The sequence below is a fragment of the Protopterus annectens genome, chromosome 3.part1, assembly GCF_019279795.1.
Source record: "Protopterus annectens isolate FY-2018-M chromosome 3.part1, PAN1.0, whole genome shotgun sequence".
In the NCBI taxonomy this organism is placed as follows: Eukaryota; Metazoa; Chordata; order Ceratodontiformes; family Protopteridae; genus Protopterus; species Protopterus annectens.
In genome coordinates, this window is record NC_056732.1 from 950,887,464 (window position 1) to 950,906,095 (window position 18,632).

At 43.2% G+C, this 18,632-nt stretch overlaps 1 protein-coding gene across 1 annotated transcript in view; it reads right to left on the reverse strand.

Moving 5' to 3' along the window:
- Positions 1-18,632, reverse strand: part of RTTN (rotatin) — a 3,641,098-nt gene that overhangs the window by 2,526,989 nt on the left and 1,095,477 nt on the right. The window contains exon 21 of the mRNA XM_044067142.1: positions 2,844-3,015. Coding sequence (XP_043923077.1) covers positions 2,844-3,015 — 172 coding nt within the window. The remainder of the gene's footprint in view (positions 1-2,843; positions 3,016-18,632) is intronic.

Consider the following 18,632-nt stretch of genomic DNA (forward strand, 5'->3'; position numbering starts at 1 on the left):
ATATTTCGGGTATGTGCATGGGTTCATGTGCAGGTGTGCTGGGGGTTTCAGTTTGATTTCGTACAAAGTATTAAGCGTTTTGGTAAATGCAGACCAACACTCTTCTGATCCAATTTGAATGAATACAGTTATGGCTTACATATATAATGCAAGCAGAATGTTATAAATTAAAGTGGAAATGGATGGTGATGTAAACAGGGATGGGGTAAAGAAACAAGGAGAGAATAGGATTTGGGATTCAGATCCTTAAGGAGAATAATAGCAACCATACAGATTACAATATTCATAAAATTAAAAAAAAAACATTTTCTAAGAACTAAGCCAACATCGCAATGGAGAAAAGAGAGTTTGTCAACAGGGATGACTGCATGTAGGACATATAAAACAGGCAAGAGTGGGCTGGAATTTATTACAGAAAACTGGCAAAGGAACAAAGGTATTAAGAACAAATAACTACAGAAAGGTAATATTGTGGGATGAGGCCAAGCAGAAGTCCGGACTGCAGGTTAGAAACTGCCTTCCCATCCAGGAACTGGTATGAGAACAAAGGCAAAGAGAAATGGATAGAGGCATGCTAATGGAAAGACCAGCTCTGGTAGAGTTTTTAGTCCAGTTCAAAACAGATGATGCAGCGAAAAAAAGTATAATTAGTAGGGCATATAAAATCAATCTATCCATCCACAACCACTTTCCCCCCACTTTTGCACATGGGATTGGGGTGCGACTTCAACAGTGACAACCATCTAGAGCCAAGATTCACACCAATGGGTGGCTAGCCCCGCCACAGTTTCACACCACACACTAATCTACCTACTGCATTTCTTTGGAATGTGGGAGGAAATCAGAGCACCCGGTGGAAACCCATGTGAACACAGGGAGGACATGCAGATCCCACACAGAAAGCACCCCAGACCAGAAATGAACCAGGGAACTTATTGCTATATAGTGAAAATACTATCCATTGCACCACTGTGCCATCCCTAGTAGGGTATATAAAATATTGCATGATAAGTATAAGAAATGATCAGAGGTGGTTAATAAAAAAGATTGGGAAAAGACTGGAAAGGCAATTTACAAAAGAACAAAGGAAAGACATCTGTATGGTTCCCAAGTATGTGACAAAGTCCAGAAAGTTTAGGATTTTTGCTGAGAAATATTTGCAAAAGATATTTTTATACCCCCAAGCAGACTACAGATAATTTTCCTCAGATAGGTGGCAAATGCTGGAGCTGCAATGTAAAAGAGAGAGAGGTAACTGTGAACATGCTTTTTGGGGTACGTTAATGAGTTGGTAGATTTAAAGAATTCCCAATAGTTCTCTGTCAGAAACATTGAGAAAACAAATGGCTGTAACAAAGGAAATGATTCTTTTGAGCTGACACACATGATCTGAATTGCCTAGACAACGTAAGGCTTTACTAAGTTTAATACTATTGGATGCCAAAAAGCAATTACTAGAAAATGGAAATCAAAATAGAAATCAATTGTAATTTAAGTACTGAATAATGTAAAATAGATAAAAGAACTACAGGTGGGAACTTTAGAAATGGGAAAGAGCAAATTCCATAGAATAAATGGAATTTGTGGCAATATATGCAGAGTCTGCATGTCCTCCCTGCGTTCGTGTGGGTTTCCTGTGGGTGCTCCGGTTTCCTCTCATGTTACAAAGACATGCATTCAGGAGCATATCTCCCTGGGCCACCCCTGAAAATTGGCTTTGTTCCAAGTTGGACTTTCCCGGTAAACAAATGATAAATAAAATAAATAAATAATGTTTCGGAGGAGTGTGGTTTAAGAATAATTATTAAAAAGACAGAAAACATATGGTGTGGGTGTGGGTGTGTGTGTGTGTGTGTGTGTGTGTGTGTGTGTGTGTGTGTGTGTATACATGTACGTGTGTGCACGTGTATCTCAGGCTATTATGCCACTTGAAAACAGCTGATGGTAAAGCCAAATGAGTGATATATACATGATTATGAAATTGTTAATATGGTTTGTTTTTGTTTCTATTAATGTAAGTGTGGCTATGTCTTTAGTAATAATTTAATAAAGGTGTTTAAAACAGAACAGAGCTAGTGGAAAAGAAATTAGCTCTGTTCTGTGGTTTGAGAGACCGATACTGATCTGGAGGATTGATAAGTATATGCAAATTATAATTCAATTCCAGCTTGTTTTCATACAACTGACAATGGTTCTGGTTATGGCTTACAATGACCGTATGAAATACAGTTTATTCACCCAATTAAAGTTGTAGTAAGTAGATTTACTACTACAAAATCAGTAAATAAAACACCAACAGACTTGGTCATTTGAAGAATTAGCAAGTGAAGTACCAAACTGTATCATTTTAAAAAATTAAGCAAATGCAAAAACGGCTAAGTCCTGGTTTACCTGTGCAATTCCTTTATGCAGGTGCCTAACAAACATTACGTTTCTGAAGTGCCAGGAATCACACAACACAGATATAATGATCTACTATAAAACAGCTGATACAGTCCTTGCAAGGCAGGAATTATATGGAGATCAGAGAGAGCTGGACAAGACATGCAGAAGACTTTATATATTTACTCGTCACTTTTGAGGGAGGTTACTGAAGCACATCTGTAAAATAACATCAGTAGAAACAGCCATGTTGTTAGAAACATTACCCTCATACCCTTTTAATAAAAAAAAATTGCAGCACATAGTGGAAACAGATCTTTATAGATGAATAAAATAAATGACCATTTACCAGGTCTCATCATATTAACACCTTGCAAACTCTTTTCACGTCATTCCAGATGTGGCACTTATCTTAACATATATGTTTTAGCAGTCTTTAATAAGAATCAATGTCTTGTTACCTTGAACAGAGATCTTCCAGCATCATCTAGTTTCAAGTCCATGCGTTTGTCTATTATGTACATATTAGCTGCTGCAGACAAATTATTTCCTTCCAGAAGGGGGCGCTTGACATTAGCTTCATTTTCATTTATCAAATGCCACATTAAGTGTTTCAGTGCTGTTGACCTTACTCTGAAACAAGTAAAAACATAGCTTTTCATATTATACATCATACTAACCCTCAGTAAAGCTGCACGGACATGAACACAAAATACATACAGATTTACTTTTATATGCTAAAAATAGACATACAAACTGTGACAATTTGCTTGACAAGTGGAGTCCATTTGAAACATACTTAGTAATATGTTTCAAGAAATAGCATCTAAAATACATCCGGAGCAGTACAACTACAATTCAGAAGTAAACAATTAAAATAAAAATTTGGTTAAATACAACTAAAACAACCAGTGTGGTCAAAAACATAATATGCTAGGAGTGGAAGGTATAAGATAAGGACTCAAATATAGTATTGTCAAAATAAGTCCTACATAAATACAGTATTCTTTTTGCATAGGCCTAGAAATGCAGCCATATTAAAGCAAGCTTATATCATCATTTTTATTTCACGTTTGACATGCAGTTTCAGTAAGTGCAGTTTCAACAGAAAGGAATATTTCAGTGGAGGCTACAAATGAGCTCAGTGAAATAACCTTCAGGCCAAAGCACTGATAAAGATGAGACATGCTAACAAATGTGCAGAACATTTTGTTACAAAAACAGATCGAAGACAGCCACCTACAATACTATCTTACATAGATGGTACAAGGGTTGGGAACAAAGGTTAAGGAGGCATGTAAAACTTGTAGGAAATTTACAAGGTTTTAGTATTATCAGATACATTTTCAAGACAGAATAAGTTCAGATACTTAGAAGTTTGAGTTCAGAAGTCAGTCTAAATGTCCAGCAGTTCAAATATTCAGACATCCATTCAAAAATTCAAAAACTACTAAAACTGTGCAGTTTGTCTTAATTCTCCTATTACAGAGGAAAAGAAGAATTAATTCTTTAGAATTGCAGAAGTCTGGGTATGCAGTTTGTAGTCGGCAGTGTTATTTCAGACAGTTTCAGTAATATACAACTTGTTTGGATCTTGTTGGATTACTATTACCTACCTCCACTGTATGCTGTTACTATACAATAAACTACTTTTGTTAGAACTTTAATGAGTAAAGACTTTTTTTCTGAAAACTACAAGATTAGTCACTGCTCCCAGTCTTAATTTGGTTCAGATTTAACAGAAGGTCCAGCATTAAACAAAGTGTACATCAAGTTTTACAGCAGCTCAGAGTTAGTAGTGCTTGCACTGTCCAGAAGCACTATTTAACAACTTCAGTAATAACACTTAACTAATAAAAATCAATTTCAAGGACAGGAAAAGTACATACAATTAGATATTTAAGGAGAAGGATGAATTTGGCTCTAAATACTGATGAAGAAGGACCATTTTTAACAGCAGTGGTAAGGCCATCAGAGAGCTTTAGACCAATTAGACAGAAGTTGTGGTTGGATGAGGCAGGAGGGCAAACTTCCCATTCTTAATTTTATAGCCCAGGTAGAAAGGACTTTGACGTTCACAGGAAGGCCATTTCCATAATAACAACAAGACTGGGCAGCATAGGATAAACATTTGGAAATAGTTTACATTGATACTGTTTGTTCCTTTTTCTTAAATTCATAGACAATAAACAACTGACTGGAATTTGTTAAATCCTTTCTTTTATCAATGTAGTATATCTGCAGTTTATAGACATCATGCTTCTCAATAATTGTCCAATCCTTGTCAGAGAGAGCAGGATTGGAATTAACCAGATGTTTAGCAGCAGAAGGGATAGCTAAAGCTATAGCTGCTGGGTCAGGTTTGAGAGAAGTATATAAAACCTTAAAAAAAAAGTTGAGGAAATGTATATATTCAATCTGCATTTTCATTGCAGCTGGCTGACTATCAAGAAAATTGCAGGCAGTGACGCACACATTCTTCAGAGCTGACAGAACTAGGGGAATGAGTGAACATTCTGGAAAATGTTTCTGAAACAGCTCATAGTATTTTCTGAGTGACTGAGAAACCTCATTGTTCTGCCACTGAAAACACTGGCACATTCTGAAAATAGTCTCAGAGAAAGGGAAAAAAAGCGCAGGGAGAATCAGAAACTGAGATCTCCCCTAAATCTGAATCAGAAACCGAGATCTCCCCTAAATCTGAATCAGAAACCTTAGGAGAAAACCCTGTATCTGTCCCTTCACCTTTCTGTCCAGATTGAATATCTTGAACCTCTTAGTATCTTTCTTTCTTTTACTAGAAGCCACTTTATAAGAAGGATCAATAGCCTGAATTAAATCCTGAGCCATTCCCTTTAGACTACTCCTGTGTAAGGAAATTTGAGGAGGAGTAGACACATGTTTAGTTTTCTGTTTCTTTTTGACAGGAAACATGGGGCCAACAACATTATTAATGGCAGCAGCAGCTTCCCCTGAAATATGAACAACATTCTGAGAAAATAGGCAAACCTTCCCTATTCCCATTACCAGGACTAACTAGAATGGCTTTGCCTTTCCCCCTGAGGGGAGCCCAGCAGCTGCAGAGGATGTGGTTAATCTCTGGTCGATAGTGGCTGCAGGTACTGTACCAGAGGGAACCAGGGTAAAAGATGAATGGTTTAAGGAACAAGCTATGGCCATAACAGTGTCACTAGCCTGCTGTGGTGGCAAAGGCTGCTTGCTTAACTTTTTATTTTTGTGGCTGGAAGAAAGACTGACCGTGGGTGGGACCAGTAGTTTGTGCCATGGTCAAGCCAAAAATGGTGCCTCTTTCCCCAGGAAAACAAAGCAACAAAAGCTGGTAAAAATCTAAAATCTTTAAAAGTCACCTTTTTCAAACAAATGAACAGTAAAAACACTTTGCTTTGCCAGCCTCAAAAAGTAAAATAAACACAATTTCTCCAAAGGAAAAAAAAATGGTTTCAGTTACTTTAAATAAACTTTTAAAATGGAAAGAAAAAAGAGCTCTCCTGTTTCATGTCAGCCTATTAGAACATACTCTTGTTGATTAAGAATAACTTTCCTAATCAGGAAAGTACAATGAAGTGGCAATTTCAATAAAGTTGAAGTCTTTTTTCCCCAAAGGGAACTTCTCTGCTCACCAAACGAAGAGTACAAGCTGATAGTTGAGTCTTGAAAACCTCAGAGGACCATATTCTGCAGTGACAAGAAAGCTCTGAAGGGGTTCATGTCCAAACATGTCTTTTTTGTCGCATCAGCTTGAGATGAATGATAGTTTGGCCATGTGGAAGCTACCCTGAAGCTCTAGAAGCTGGCCGGCTCTTGTATCCGTAGAGCTAAGGCTACTGCAGCAGGGATCAATGTGATGAACTTCTGCACTTAATCGATTTGGAAGGGGAAGAGGAGCCTAACAATCGAGTAGAGAACCAGATGCATGAGCAGTCACTTTCTTCTGAGTGTTTTAAGGAAAAAGTTTCATAAATTGAAACACCTTTCCATTCCCTCTTATGCTATATCCAAGGAAACAAAAGAGGAGTGGTTCTCTTTTGGGAAGGGTGTATTCAAAGCCTTTCAATCTTTTCAGACTGTTTCTTCAACCCAGTCTCCTTCAAAAAGAAAGAGAACTCCTTCAGATTGAGAGACTCTGATATAGAGGAGGTTGGTTTAGACAGGGCACCTGAAAACTGGGAATCAGAATGTGAAGAAAATATTTCTTCACATTCTGCTGTGGAGGAATTGTTGTTCTCTGATACTATTAGAAAGATGAAGGACATGTTTAAATGGTAGTATAAGGAGATCTCAGCTTCATGTAATGAATTTTGTCAGAAAAGAACTTTACTGGTGGATAGACCAGTTGAGCCTAAATCCAGGTCTTTCATTCCCCCCTCAGCCCCTTCTCAGTCTGTAACCATGAATGCCTCAGACTTTGCCTAGGGGGCTGTATCCAAAGGAGTCCATTATAAGAATTTGAGAACATCACTTCAAAAGGAAACACACTAACATCAAAGAAGTGATGGCACTGATAAATGTCTTCAAATCCCTGAACTATTTGTGGACTCTAGGACCTCTTTTGGTAATCACAGACACCACCACTGCCATGTGGTGCATAAACACGGAGCAGCCAGGTTAAACCCCCTATGCAGACTAGCCATGATAGCCTGGGAACGTGCACTACAGTGCAACTTATCCTTCCAGGACACTTAAATTCTTTCAGAGCAGAGCACATCAGCAGCCTTATCTAAGCAGAACCAAAACAGACCCACAAAAATGAATATTACACATAGGGGTCTTCCAGGAAGTTATCCACTTGTGATGAACTCCCCAAATAGATTAGTTTGCTTTCATTCGCAACAGACAATTGAAGAAATTCTGCTCTAGGACTCCATGCAGAAAGGCCTGGAAGGCGGTTATCTTCTGTTTCCCATGGGCAGGAATGTTCCTTTATGCACTCCCTTTTCTCTGATAACCAGAGTTCTTTTAAAGAGCCAAAAGATCTTCCAAAGTTAATGTTGGTAACTCCCTTTTGGCCCAGATAACAGTGGATCTGAAGTAGTTAACTTCATTTGATCAGCAACCTGTGGGTATCGGATCCGTCCTGGATCTGAGCCGGCAGCTTTCCAAGCTAAAGATCCGAGCTCTCAGCTCCTCCCCCTTACCCATAATACCCTGCTACCTCCCTCCAGTCCTCAGATCTCGTTTGCCGCGGCTTCTTGAAGCATAAGGGACGAGCTCTTGGCATACTAGGTGAGAGGAATATGGTAGATTATTTGCTAAAATTATAGCACTTTTTGTGTGTGTGTGTGTGTGTGTGTGTGTGTGTGTGTGTGTGTGTGTGTGTGTGTGTGTGTGTGTGTGTGTGTGTGTGTTGTAGACCCTTAGTTAAGTTAAATCCTTTTTGGTTCCTTTTAGTGGTAAATTAGTGTTTTCCCTTCCCCTTACTGTGTGTGTTAGGGTGTGTGCTTGAGAGTTATAGCCGAGGGCCCTAAGGCCATTTTTTCAAAATGCGCTGAGTGTGGTCATAAGCTGTCCCCAGCAGATGGCCACACTCAGTTCGTTCTCTTCCTGGGGGTAGCCCACTTAACATCGGGCTGCTAGATTTGCACGGCCTTTAACCCCCGGGCTCTGAGGGACAGGAGGAACAAGCTAATCCTGGCGGGACTCTTGCCCGCGGATTCTTCTTCCTCCTCTCCCTCAGTGGTGCCACTCGCGGCTGCGACTGTCCAGCCTTCAGCTCCTCCTTCCCTGGCTGGGACTCAACCTCCCGCTGTTTCCCAGGGAGAGGGGGACTCTTCTAAGAAAGAGAAGAGGCATAGAGAGAGGGAAAAAGAGAGAGATAGGCACAAGAGTCACAAGCGGCGGGCCAAATCAGCCCCTTCGGCCCTGCCAGCTAAGCTGATTTGTTTCCCCATGAGGGTTTCCAGGTCTTCCCCCTCACGGCTCCATTCCCCACGCTTCTCTCCGGAGCCGGAGGAGGAGTCCCGGTCAACTTCGAGGTCGTCTAGGCGGCCTTCCCGGCCTGCCTCAGCGACTTCTTCTAGGTCTACCAGGAGTCTTTCCAACGCAGATATGGACCGGATGATGCGTCGATTCCTGCAGGCCCAGATGCAGATGGGAGTGCTCCTGCCTCCCCACCCCTCCGGGGGGGGTGGGAGCTCGGCCCCTTTCTTTGCACCCATAGCTCCTTCTCTGATCCACTATCTGGTTTTGGAGCTGTCGGATCCGAGTTGTCTCGGAGCCAGGGAGTCGTCGCTGATATTAGTTGCTACTTCGACGCCGGCCTTACCCTCGAGTTTATCGGGTCATCTTTCGGACCCAAGCTTTGGATTCCGCAGGGGTGAGTGTGTCTTCAGCTCCATTGCTGTCGGAGCACACTTCACTTTCGGGTCCGATTATGTGGGCTCCGGCGCCAGTTTTCACGTCGGAGCCGAGGGGACTACTCTCGGAGCCGCCTGGGGAGAGTGGTTCACTTTCGGCTTTCGACGTGGTGGAGAGGGTGCTGTTGAGGAGTTCGAAGTCCCCGGTCCGTGCTACGGATCCACCCTTCATTCCCTCGAATATGGGCCTGTCTTCCATCATCCAGCCCCAGGGACAGCCTGCGTCTGCACCCCAGTTAGTTCCCATAGAGGAACATAACCTCATTGGTGAGCCCTCCTCGGACAGTCCCGCCGAGGAGGTCCCTCACAAACGAAAGTGCAAGAGGAGGCACTTGGACTCCCCCGAGTCCCTCACAGAGGGCACGGACTTAGAGGAAGGGAAAGGTTCCCCCAGGTCACCCCCCCGAGGACGTCTCCTTTGGAGACATTATGGAGATGCTGCGCATTAGAGGGGGGTGATCAGCCCAAAAACCTTCCTCAGATGAGTCTGTGTTTCTGGAGGCGTTTGACGCAGGCCCATCTACCTCTTGGGTGTCCCCCCCGGCCGACCTCCTGGTAGACCTGATTACTACCAGGGCTTGGAAGGAGTCGGACACTGTGGAGCCAATCCCTAGGAGACCAGATATAATCCTTAGTCCCCCCTCAGACAAGCCGGCGTGGAATAAAGGTTCCCCGGTAGATGCCATGGTGGTGGCGGCCGCCACCAAGAAGGAAATGGCACAAGAAAGTTCCTCGGTCCATCCTCCTGATAAGGAGTCTTGGACGATGGACCGCATTGGAAAGCGGATGTTTGTTTCAGCCACCTTTTCCATAAGGGCGCTGAATTATCTGTCACACGTCATTAGGCTTCAGCGGGATCTGATAAGAGTACGCTGGGTCTCCCCCAGAGTCCATGGCGGCAGAGGAAAAACAAACTTTCTCGGCTGACATGGCCACTCTAAAGTCGCTATCTAACACTTCTGTGCGGCTTCTCTCCCATGCCACAGAGGGGGCGGCTAGAGCCAGTGGAGCAGGGGTCGCCTTGCGGCGCCACCCCTGGCTCCATCTTTGCGACTTTGCGGAACCCTTCAAGGCGTCCTTTGCGAACGCTCCTTTTGACAGTTCTACGCTATTCGGCAAAACCATCCACAACACGCTACTCCAGAGCGAAAAAGACAGGAAGACGCTCCTACAGTACCTACAGCCACTATCGACCAGAGATTAACCACATCCTCTGCAGCTGCTGGGCTCCCCTCAGGGGGAAAGGCAAAGCCATTCTAGTTAGTCCTGGTAATGGGAATAGGGAAGGTTTGCCTATTTTCTCAGAATGTTGTTCATATTTCAGGGGAAGCTGCTGCTGCCAGTAATAATGTTGTTGGCCCCATGTTTCCTGTCAAAAAGAAACAGAAAACTAAACATGTGTCTACTCCTCCTCAAATTTCCTTACACAGGAGTAGTCTAAAGAGAATGGCTCAGGATTTAATTCAGGCTATTGATCCTTCTTATAAAGTGGCTTCTAGTAAAAGAAAGAAAGATACCAAGAGGTTCAAGATATTCAATCTGGACAGAAAGGTGAAGGGACAGATACAGGGTTTTCTCCTAAGGTTTCTGATTCAGATTTAGGGGAGATCTCGGTTTCTGATTCAGATTTAGGGGAGATCTCAGTTTCTGATTCTCCCTGCGCTTTTTTTCCCTTTCTCTGAGACTATTTTCAGAATGTGCCAGTGTTTTCAGTGGCAGAACAATGAGGTTTCTCAGTCACTCAGAAAATACTATGAGCTGTTTCAGAAACATTTTCCAGAATGTTCACTCAATCCCCTAGTTCTGTCAGCTCTGAAGAATGTGTGCGTCACTGCCTGCAATTTTCTTGATAGTCAGCCAGCTGCAATGAAAATGCAGATTGAATATATACATTTCCTCAACTTTTTTTTTAAGGTTTTATATACTTCTCTCAAACCTGACCCAGCAGCTATAGCTTTAGCTATCCCTTCTGCTGCTAAACATCTGGTTAATTCCAATCCTGCTCTCTCTGACAAGGATTGGACAATTATTGAGAAGCATGAGAAAAAGGGTATGCTTCTGCAAATTTGATTTTCAGAATTTTGAATTATCAGGTTCATATGTTAAAGTTTATCCTGACTAATTGTAAGCTAAGGAAAGTACAGTTTTGTACCTACCATAAATGTAGATGTTCGAGTGCTAATACAGCTACAGTCATAACAGATGGGTTCTCCTGCCGTCAGGCGGGTCCTCGGTCGGCCGAATTCCAAAGTCTAGGTCCGGCGTCGGTTGTTGTCGCTTCTTCCCTGACGTCAGTGCGACAGGGGTATAAAGGAACCAGCCGACGCCATTTTCTTCAGTTTTTCTTGCCCCAGATGTCAGGTGCCCCCAGAAGGAAGGCAATACATAAATTTGTGTAATAATGCAGTGCAATATAATCAAAATACAGTAGTTGCAAGCAAATACATCATAAATGAATACCCCAATCAGGTTGTATGAGGATGTGTTAGCCTATAGGCCTGTCCCAAGAGGGGAAGGAGGGAGGGAAACCTGGACTGCAGCTGTATTAGCATTCAAACATCTACATTTATGGTAGGTACAAAACTGTACTATGTTCATCGTGCATACAGCTGCAGTCATAACAGATGGGTAGAATTCCAAAGCTAAGAAAGGGGTGGTAGGCACTAGGTGGAACTAGGAGGAGCCAAAATGCCCTGCAAGACTGCAGTGGCAAAGCCTGCTCTAGATTTGGAGTATAATGGTAGGTTGTAGTGCTTGAAGAAGGTATGCACAAAACTCCAAGTGGCTGCTTCCAAAATATTCTTGGTAGGAACTCCTCTGAGGAAGGCTGCAGAGGTGGCTGTGGCCCTGGTGGAATGAGTTCTAATGCCTGTAGGTACAGTTTTGCCATGAAAGGAATAGCAAAAGCGTATGCAGTGGGCTATCCATTTTGAGATTGTCTGTTTGGAAATTGGCTTTCCTTGAGCTCCTACCGCATAGGCCACAAAGAGCTGTTCTGATTTTCTGAAAGGCTTTGTTCTGTCCAAATAATAACGCAGTTGTCTGTGGATGTCCAAGGAATGTAGTAATCTCTCCCCTTTGTTTTGAGGATTAGGATAAAAAGTAGGTAAATGTATGGCCTGATTTAAAGCTACCCTGGATACCACTTTAGGCATAAAGGACGGGTTGGTTCGTAAGGAAACTCTGTCCTGATGGAAGATGATAAAAGGCTGGACAGCCATGGCAGCCTGTAGTTCTGAAACTCTATGAGCTGAGGTGATAGCCAGAAGGAAAGCTGTTTTCCAGGACAAATATTGCAAACCTGATGAGGCAGCTGGCTCAAAGGGAGGCAAGGTCAGTTTTTCCAGAATGAAATTAAGATCCCAAGCAGGTATTGGTTGTTTCCTTGGAGGTCTTAAATTCTTAGCCCCTCTGAGGAACTGTCTTAAGAGAGGGTGAGAGAATAAAGGTGTATCAGTGTTGTATTCTGCAGAAATGGCTGAGACATGGATTTTGATGGAGGAGAAAAAGTCCACTGCTTAGAATTTCAGCCAAATATTGTAGTATTTGAGGTAAATTCAGTTTTCCAGGGTCCTGGCCCTTTTTCTGATTCCAGACACAAAAACGTTTCCATTTTGCGAAGTAAGCCTTTCTAGTTGATGGCCTTCTGGCCTCCAAAATGACATCTTGCACCTCCTTGGAGAGTAGGGCCTGCTGTGATGCTAAGGAATCTTCCATGCGGCTAGATTGAGTGTTTTTAGCTGACTGTGAAGAGTTTTGAAGCTGTGCTGAGTCAGAAGCAGAGGCATTAGAAGCAGGGTCCATGGTGGGGAATGCGTCAGACTCCTCAGGAGTGGGTACCAGTGTTGCCTTGGCCAGTCCGGAGCAATGAGGATCATCTTGGGTCTGTCTGCTCTGGTCTTCAATAGAACTTTGGGCAGCAGAGGAAGAGGTGGGAAGGCATAAACTGTCATTGATGTCCAACTGAAAGAGAGAGCGTCCACTCTCCAGGCCTTTGGATGGAAGATCCTTAAGCAGAATTTTGTCAATTGATGATTTTTGTGGGAGGCAAAGAGATCTATGTCTGGCCTTCCCCATTCTTGGATTATTTCTGTAAAAACTTTTGGATGCAACTTCCATTCATGTGGATCTGTCATATTCCTGCTTAGGTTGTCTGCCAGCGTGTTTTCCTTGCCTGGCAAGTACTGTGCTAGTAGTTCCATTTGTAAGTCCATGGCCATGTTCCAAAGTGACATGGCCAGTCTGCAAAGGGGGTAAGAATGTGTTCCTCCCTGCTTGTTTATGTACCACATAACTGTGGTGTTGTCCGTTCTTATCAATAGTTGACCTGGTTGTAGAAGGTCCTTGAAAGCTATAATAGCATTTATTACTGCTAGCATTTCTTTTTGATTGATGTGAAAGTGCTTTTCTTTTTGGGACCATTTGCCCTGAATGCACCGATCTGTGATGTGCGCCCCCCAGGCGTAGTCCAAGGCGTCTGTTGTGATGACTTGATTTGCTTGAGGCTTGCTGAATGGAAGACCTGTGTTTGTTTGACATGCTTGAGCCCACCACAGAAATTCCTTTTGCAGACATGGAATTAGTGGTATTATTGTTTCCAAACTGTGGCTGTGTTGAGACCATATGTTTTTCAGGTACCATTGTAGTTTCATCATATGCAGCTTTGCACATGGGATTAGTAAGATGCAAGATGCCATGAATCCCAGAGCCTGCAGGATTTTCCTTGCAGTCAGCCTGGTGCAATTTGCTAGTGTTCTGAAGTATTGAATTAGTTGCCCCTGCTTCTCTGGCGTGAGGTAGGCCATCTGGGTGTTTGTGTCCAAATTGGCACCCAGGAAAATTATCTTCCGAGAGGGTATTAGCCTTGATTTCTTTTTGTTGACTGTGTATCCCAGAGAGTTCAATAACATTATTACATAAGCCAGATGTTTCAGAAGAATGTGCTTGCTGTCCGCTTGGATCAGGCAGTCGTCCAAATAGGGATATATTTGTATCCCTTGAAGTCTGCAGTAGGCAATTACTGATGCCAGGCATTTCGTGAATACTCTGGGAGCAGTAGATAAGCCAAAGGGCAATGCAGAGAATTGATAATGGGATGAACCTGCAAGAAATCTGAGGTACCTTCTGCAATTTTGTCTGATTGGGACATGCAGGTATGGCTCCTTGAGGTCCAATGTTACCAGCCAAGACTCCTTGCCCAGCATGGGAAGAAGTTGCTGTAGAGTGAGCATCTTGAATTTTGGTACGAGTAGAAATGTGTTTAGGATGGATAGATCCAAAATAGGTCTCCAATTTTTTCCCTTTCTTGGCACCAGAAATAGCCTGGAATAAAAACCTTGACCTTGTTTGTGCGTAGGTACCTCTTGAATAGCTTTCATGTTTATGAGATCTGTAATTTGCCTTTGTGCCTCTGCCCTTTGATTGTGTGGCAGGTTTGGCATGCCTCTCATTTTTGGAAGGGTGTGAAAATGGAATATGTAGCCTCCGTTTATAATGTCCAGGATGGATTTGTCCTTTGTGACAATATGCCAATTTTTTGGAAATAATGCCAGCTTTCCTCCTAAGGGGGCTGCCATTTGAGACCTGGTTGGCATGCAAAGGGGAAAGTCATTAGGTTTGCTTTCTGAAAGATTGCGAGTTGTCCTCACCACCTCTTTGTGTAGGAGCTTGCCATTGTCTGCCTCTATACGATCCTTGGGATTGTCCTCTGCCCCTCGGGTGCCTGTATCTGCCTCTTTGGGGTCTGTCTGTGGCAGGAAAGGACCAGTTTTTGGAAGGCCAATTTCTACTAAAACGTGGGGTTGAACCTGTAGAAATTCTTTCACAGTTTGCATTGATTTAGCCTTTTCCTCCATTTTCCTTAATACCTCCTCAGCATTAGCACCAAATAGTACATCCTTTTAAAGAGGGGCATCTAGTAATTTAGCTTTGACATGATCAGGCAAGGCTTGTTCCTTGAGCCAGGCATGCCTACGTATGACTGATCCTGTAACAGCAGCTCTACATGAGGCCTCTAGAGCATCAAAACCACATTGTAAGGTATGCTTACCCACTTGTTCTGCACTATGCATCAAATCCTGCAACTCCTTCAGGTCTGGTTGTTCAGGTTGTGACATTTTACTTTTCAATTGTGATAACAAAAACTGTTGGTATTTTAGCATATGAAACTGACAGTTTAAGGCCCTCATGGATAAGGTAGCCGAGGTATATACCTTTTTTCCCCACCTTTCTAAGGATCTGGACCTCTCTCGGAAGGCAATGGATTTTTAGCAATGGAGGCCTTAACTCCCTTGGGGCCCTGTGAGATGGTTTCTGGGTCAGCAGCATGGCTTTTGTATAGAAATTGGTGTGAGTCAGGGACCCTGTAGTACCTGTCAGGCTTAACTGGAGCTGGAGGTAGAGAGTCCGGGTTAAGGCAGGCCTCCGAGTAAACATCATCTAGGATGTCCAAGACAGGAGGTATAGCCAGAGGCCTGTGCTGAGGAAGCAAGAGAAATTCCCTGAGCCTTTTCTTGGAATCTGAATAACCCTGGCCTTCCCAGTGGAAGTGTTCTCTTAAGGTATGCAAAGTTTCCCCAAATGAGTAATCCTCAGGGGGGGATACAGAAGGGATGGACTCCTCCACATCAGAGTCTTCAAAAGGGGAGTAAGAATGTTCCTGATCATCAGAGTGCTCTGAAATAATGGAGCCCTGATCAGAGGAGGGGGAATCTTCCTCCACTCTAGGCCTTTTGTCCGGAGGGGGCTGAGAACCTCTGATAAGAGTAATTAAATCCTCAGCCATTTTAAGCATCTGTTTCTTAGGCATGGGGCCTGGAGATGGGCCCTGTGTAGCTGGTCTCTTAGAGTGCATGGTTGCTTTGGACTTTGTGAAAGCCTTGATGGAGAAAGAAGAGGAAGGTCTGAAGACACCTTGAGTGGAGGTGGACCTGTCCACATTCTGAGTTTCAACGCCAAGAGTGGCTTTGGTATCTGTAGTCGGGGTGTGGGCCGAGGAGCCTGCGACTTCGGGCACAGGAGACACCGTCAAAGACAGGTCGTCGGTAGTCAGGGGCTGACCGACCGGCACTTGCAAACTGCTTCTGCTACCGCGCGGCAAGAAAGACTGAAGAAAATGGCGTCGGCTGGTTCCTTTATACCCTTGTCGCACTGACGTCAGGGAAGAAGCGACGACAACCGACGCCGGACCTAGACTTTGGAATTCGGCCGACCGAGGACCCGCCTGACGGCAGGAGAATCCATCTGTTATGACTGCAGCTGTATGCACGATGAACATCCATCCCTATGCACCCCCCACATATTCTACCAACTATATTACTCAAACATAAAGCATCCCTACAACTTAACATAGTAACCCTCCAACCATACCTATTACCCACAGAGCACAATCATAAGTTTCCCTTATAAACAAACACATTCAAACACTGAGAAAACTAATAATCTCATGCATATCAAAACTAGCCCTAAGTGGCCCTACCATCTCCAACCCCAATCCTCATAATCAGACTAGAAACCACAACTTCTCCCATATTACAGCCAATAGAAAGCCAAGTGACTTCCTTCTACTAAGCCTAAATATTAGAAGTATATCCAACAAAGTCCATGAACTCCATGCCACCATAGACTTGTACTCCCCAAATACAGTCATCCTGACAGAAACCTGGCTAAAACCTCATATTACCAGTGAGCAAATACTCCCTACAGGTTACGGCATACTAAGAGTAGACCGGCTAAACAAAAAAGGAGGTGGCGTAGCTATAATATTTAAACAGCATCTTAACATCCAGATCTTAAAATCATCAGCTCCACAAATAGGCAATGAAGAAATAATATATACCAACCTCAAAATTAAACAAAACAAAACCATCAACATAATTGGATGGCTACTTCCCACCTGGCCAAAACATCCCTCCACTAGAAAACCTTCTCAGCTGGTCTACCCACCATCTCCCCCAAGAAACTATAATCTTAGGTGATTTCAATATTGACTGGCAATCCTGTTCTGGCAACAATCCAACCCATCATGTACACCTTCATGCCTTCACCCAACTAGTCCAGTCACCAACCAGGATAAATAAAAACTCCAGCAAGCACACTACCCTGGATTGGATACTAGTCAGTAAGAGGCCCCAGTCATATATAACAGGCCGCAGTTGAATTTTTTAATACTACCTTCCTCAGCATCCCTAATTACCATTCCCTCATAAGATATTTCAGAACCAAAGCACAACTCTCCCCATGGCAAAGAAAACCACCAAGTCAGAAATGAAAAACAGGGATAAAGCCTGGGAGCACTGGCGCAAAACCAAAACCCCCTCAGCTAGACAGAAATTCCTAGAACTACGCAATAGAGTCAAAAAGCTAATAAAACAGAACAAATTCCAATACTACCAGTCTGCCCTAGACTCCTCACAACACAGCCCCAAACAATTCTGGTCCTCCATAAACTCCATCCTCCATCCAGGTAAAGTCAGTACCCCTCCTCCTAACATCCTTCACTCCTCAGAAAATATTGCTACCTCATTCAACACACACTTCACCCAAACCATACTATCACTAGCTAAACAACACAACCCCCCCTCCCCTCTATCCCACATCTTACACTAGTAATCTCCCCACTGCCTTCTCTTTTTCTCCTGTACCTACCTCCAACATAAAAAAACTCTTAACTAAACTTAAACCCATCAAATTAGCAGCAGACAACCTCCCAAGTGAATACCTACAAATCGCAACTGATGCTCTGGCCTACACAGTATCCATCTTGATTAACCGATCTCTGTCAGAAAGTTATGTTCCCACACTGTGGAAAGTATCACATATAATTCCCCTCCACAAAGGCGGACCCTCCGCAGAACTAACCAATTACCGCCCCATAGCTATTCTCTCCACTCTCCAAAATACTAGAGAGATGCATACACTCTCAGGTCTCAGACTACCTCCTTACTAACAACCTCATTTTCCAGTACTCAGCATGTTTTCCGACCAAACCATAGCACCACCACTGCCTTACTCTCCTTTACTAACACTATCCTTCAGCATAAAAACAATGGCTATCTCTCCTCTGCTACTTTCCTAGACCTATCTAAAGCATTTGACATGGTCCCACACAAACAACTTATCTCTGTCCTCAATAACCTATCCTTCTCACAATCAGTCACCAACTGGTTTCAGAGTTACCGGTCTGACCGCCAACAATCCATTGTATGGCAGAATGACATATCTCCCCAACTACCTGTCTCCATAGGGGATCCCCAAGGATCCATCCTTGGACCCCTACTCTTCTCTGTTTACACCAATAATCTAGCCTCTGCCACCAAACATGGCACACTCATACAATACGCGGATGACTCTACCATCATCTGCTCAGCCCAGTTCCTACCCAAACTGCAAAAAGTCACACAGGAAGCATTTTCCTCTGTTGAAACATGGTTATCCAATGCCCAATTAATACTCAACCGAAACAAAACTAAACTACTCATCTTCCAACCCACCAAACATACTCAAAACAACTCTCACTTTAACATCACAGCAAAACACAACACCACTATATAGCCAACTGAACACACCAAATTGCTAGGAGTGGAAATAGACAATAAACTAAAATTTGACATTCACATATCCATGACCATAAAAAAAGTCCACAAAAAACTAGGAGCGTTATACAGAAATAAGCAATTTCTCACCAAAGCAGCAAAAATTTCAATAGCAAATTCCCACCTTATCTCCACCCTACTTTATGCCTCTAGAATATATACCAACCTAAGGCAATGTGATCTAAAGCTAGAGACCTGCTACAACAAAATCGCCAAATTCGCCACAGGGGCATCCTACCGTAGTCACCACTGTCTCTCACTTGCTGAACTGGGCTGGCTTGAA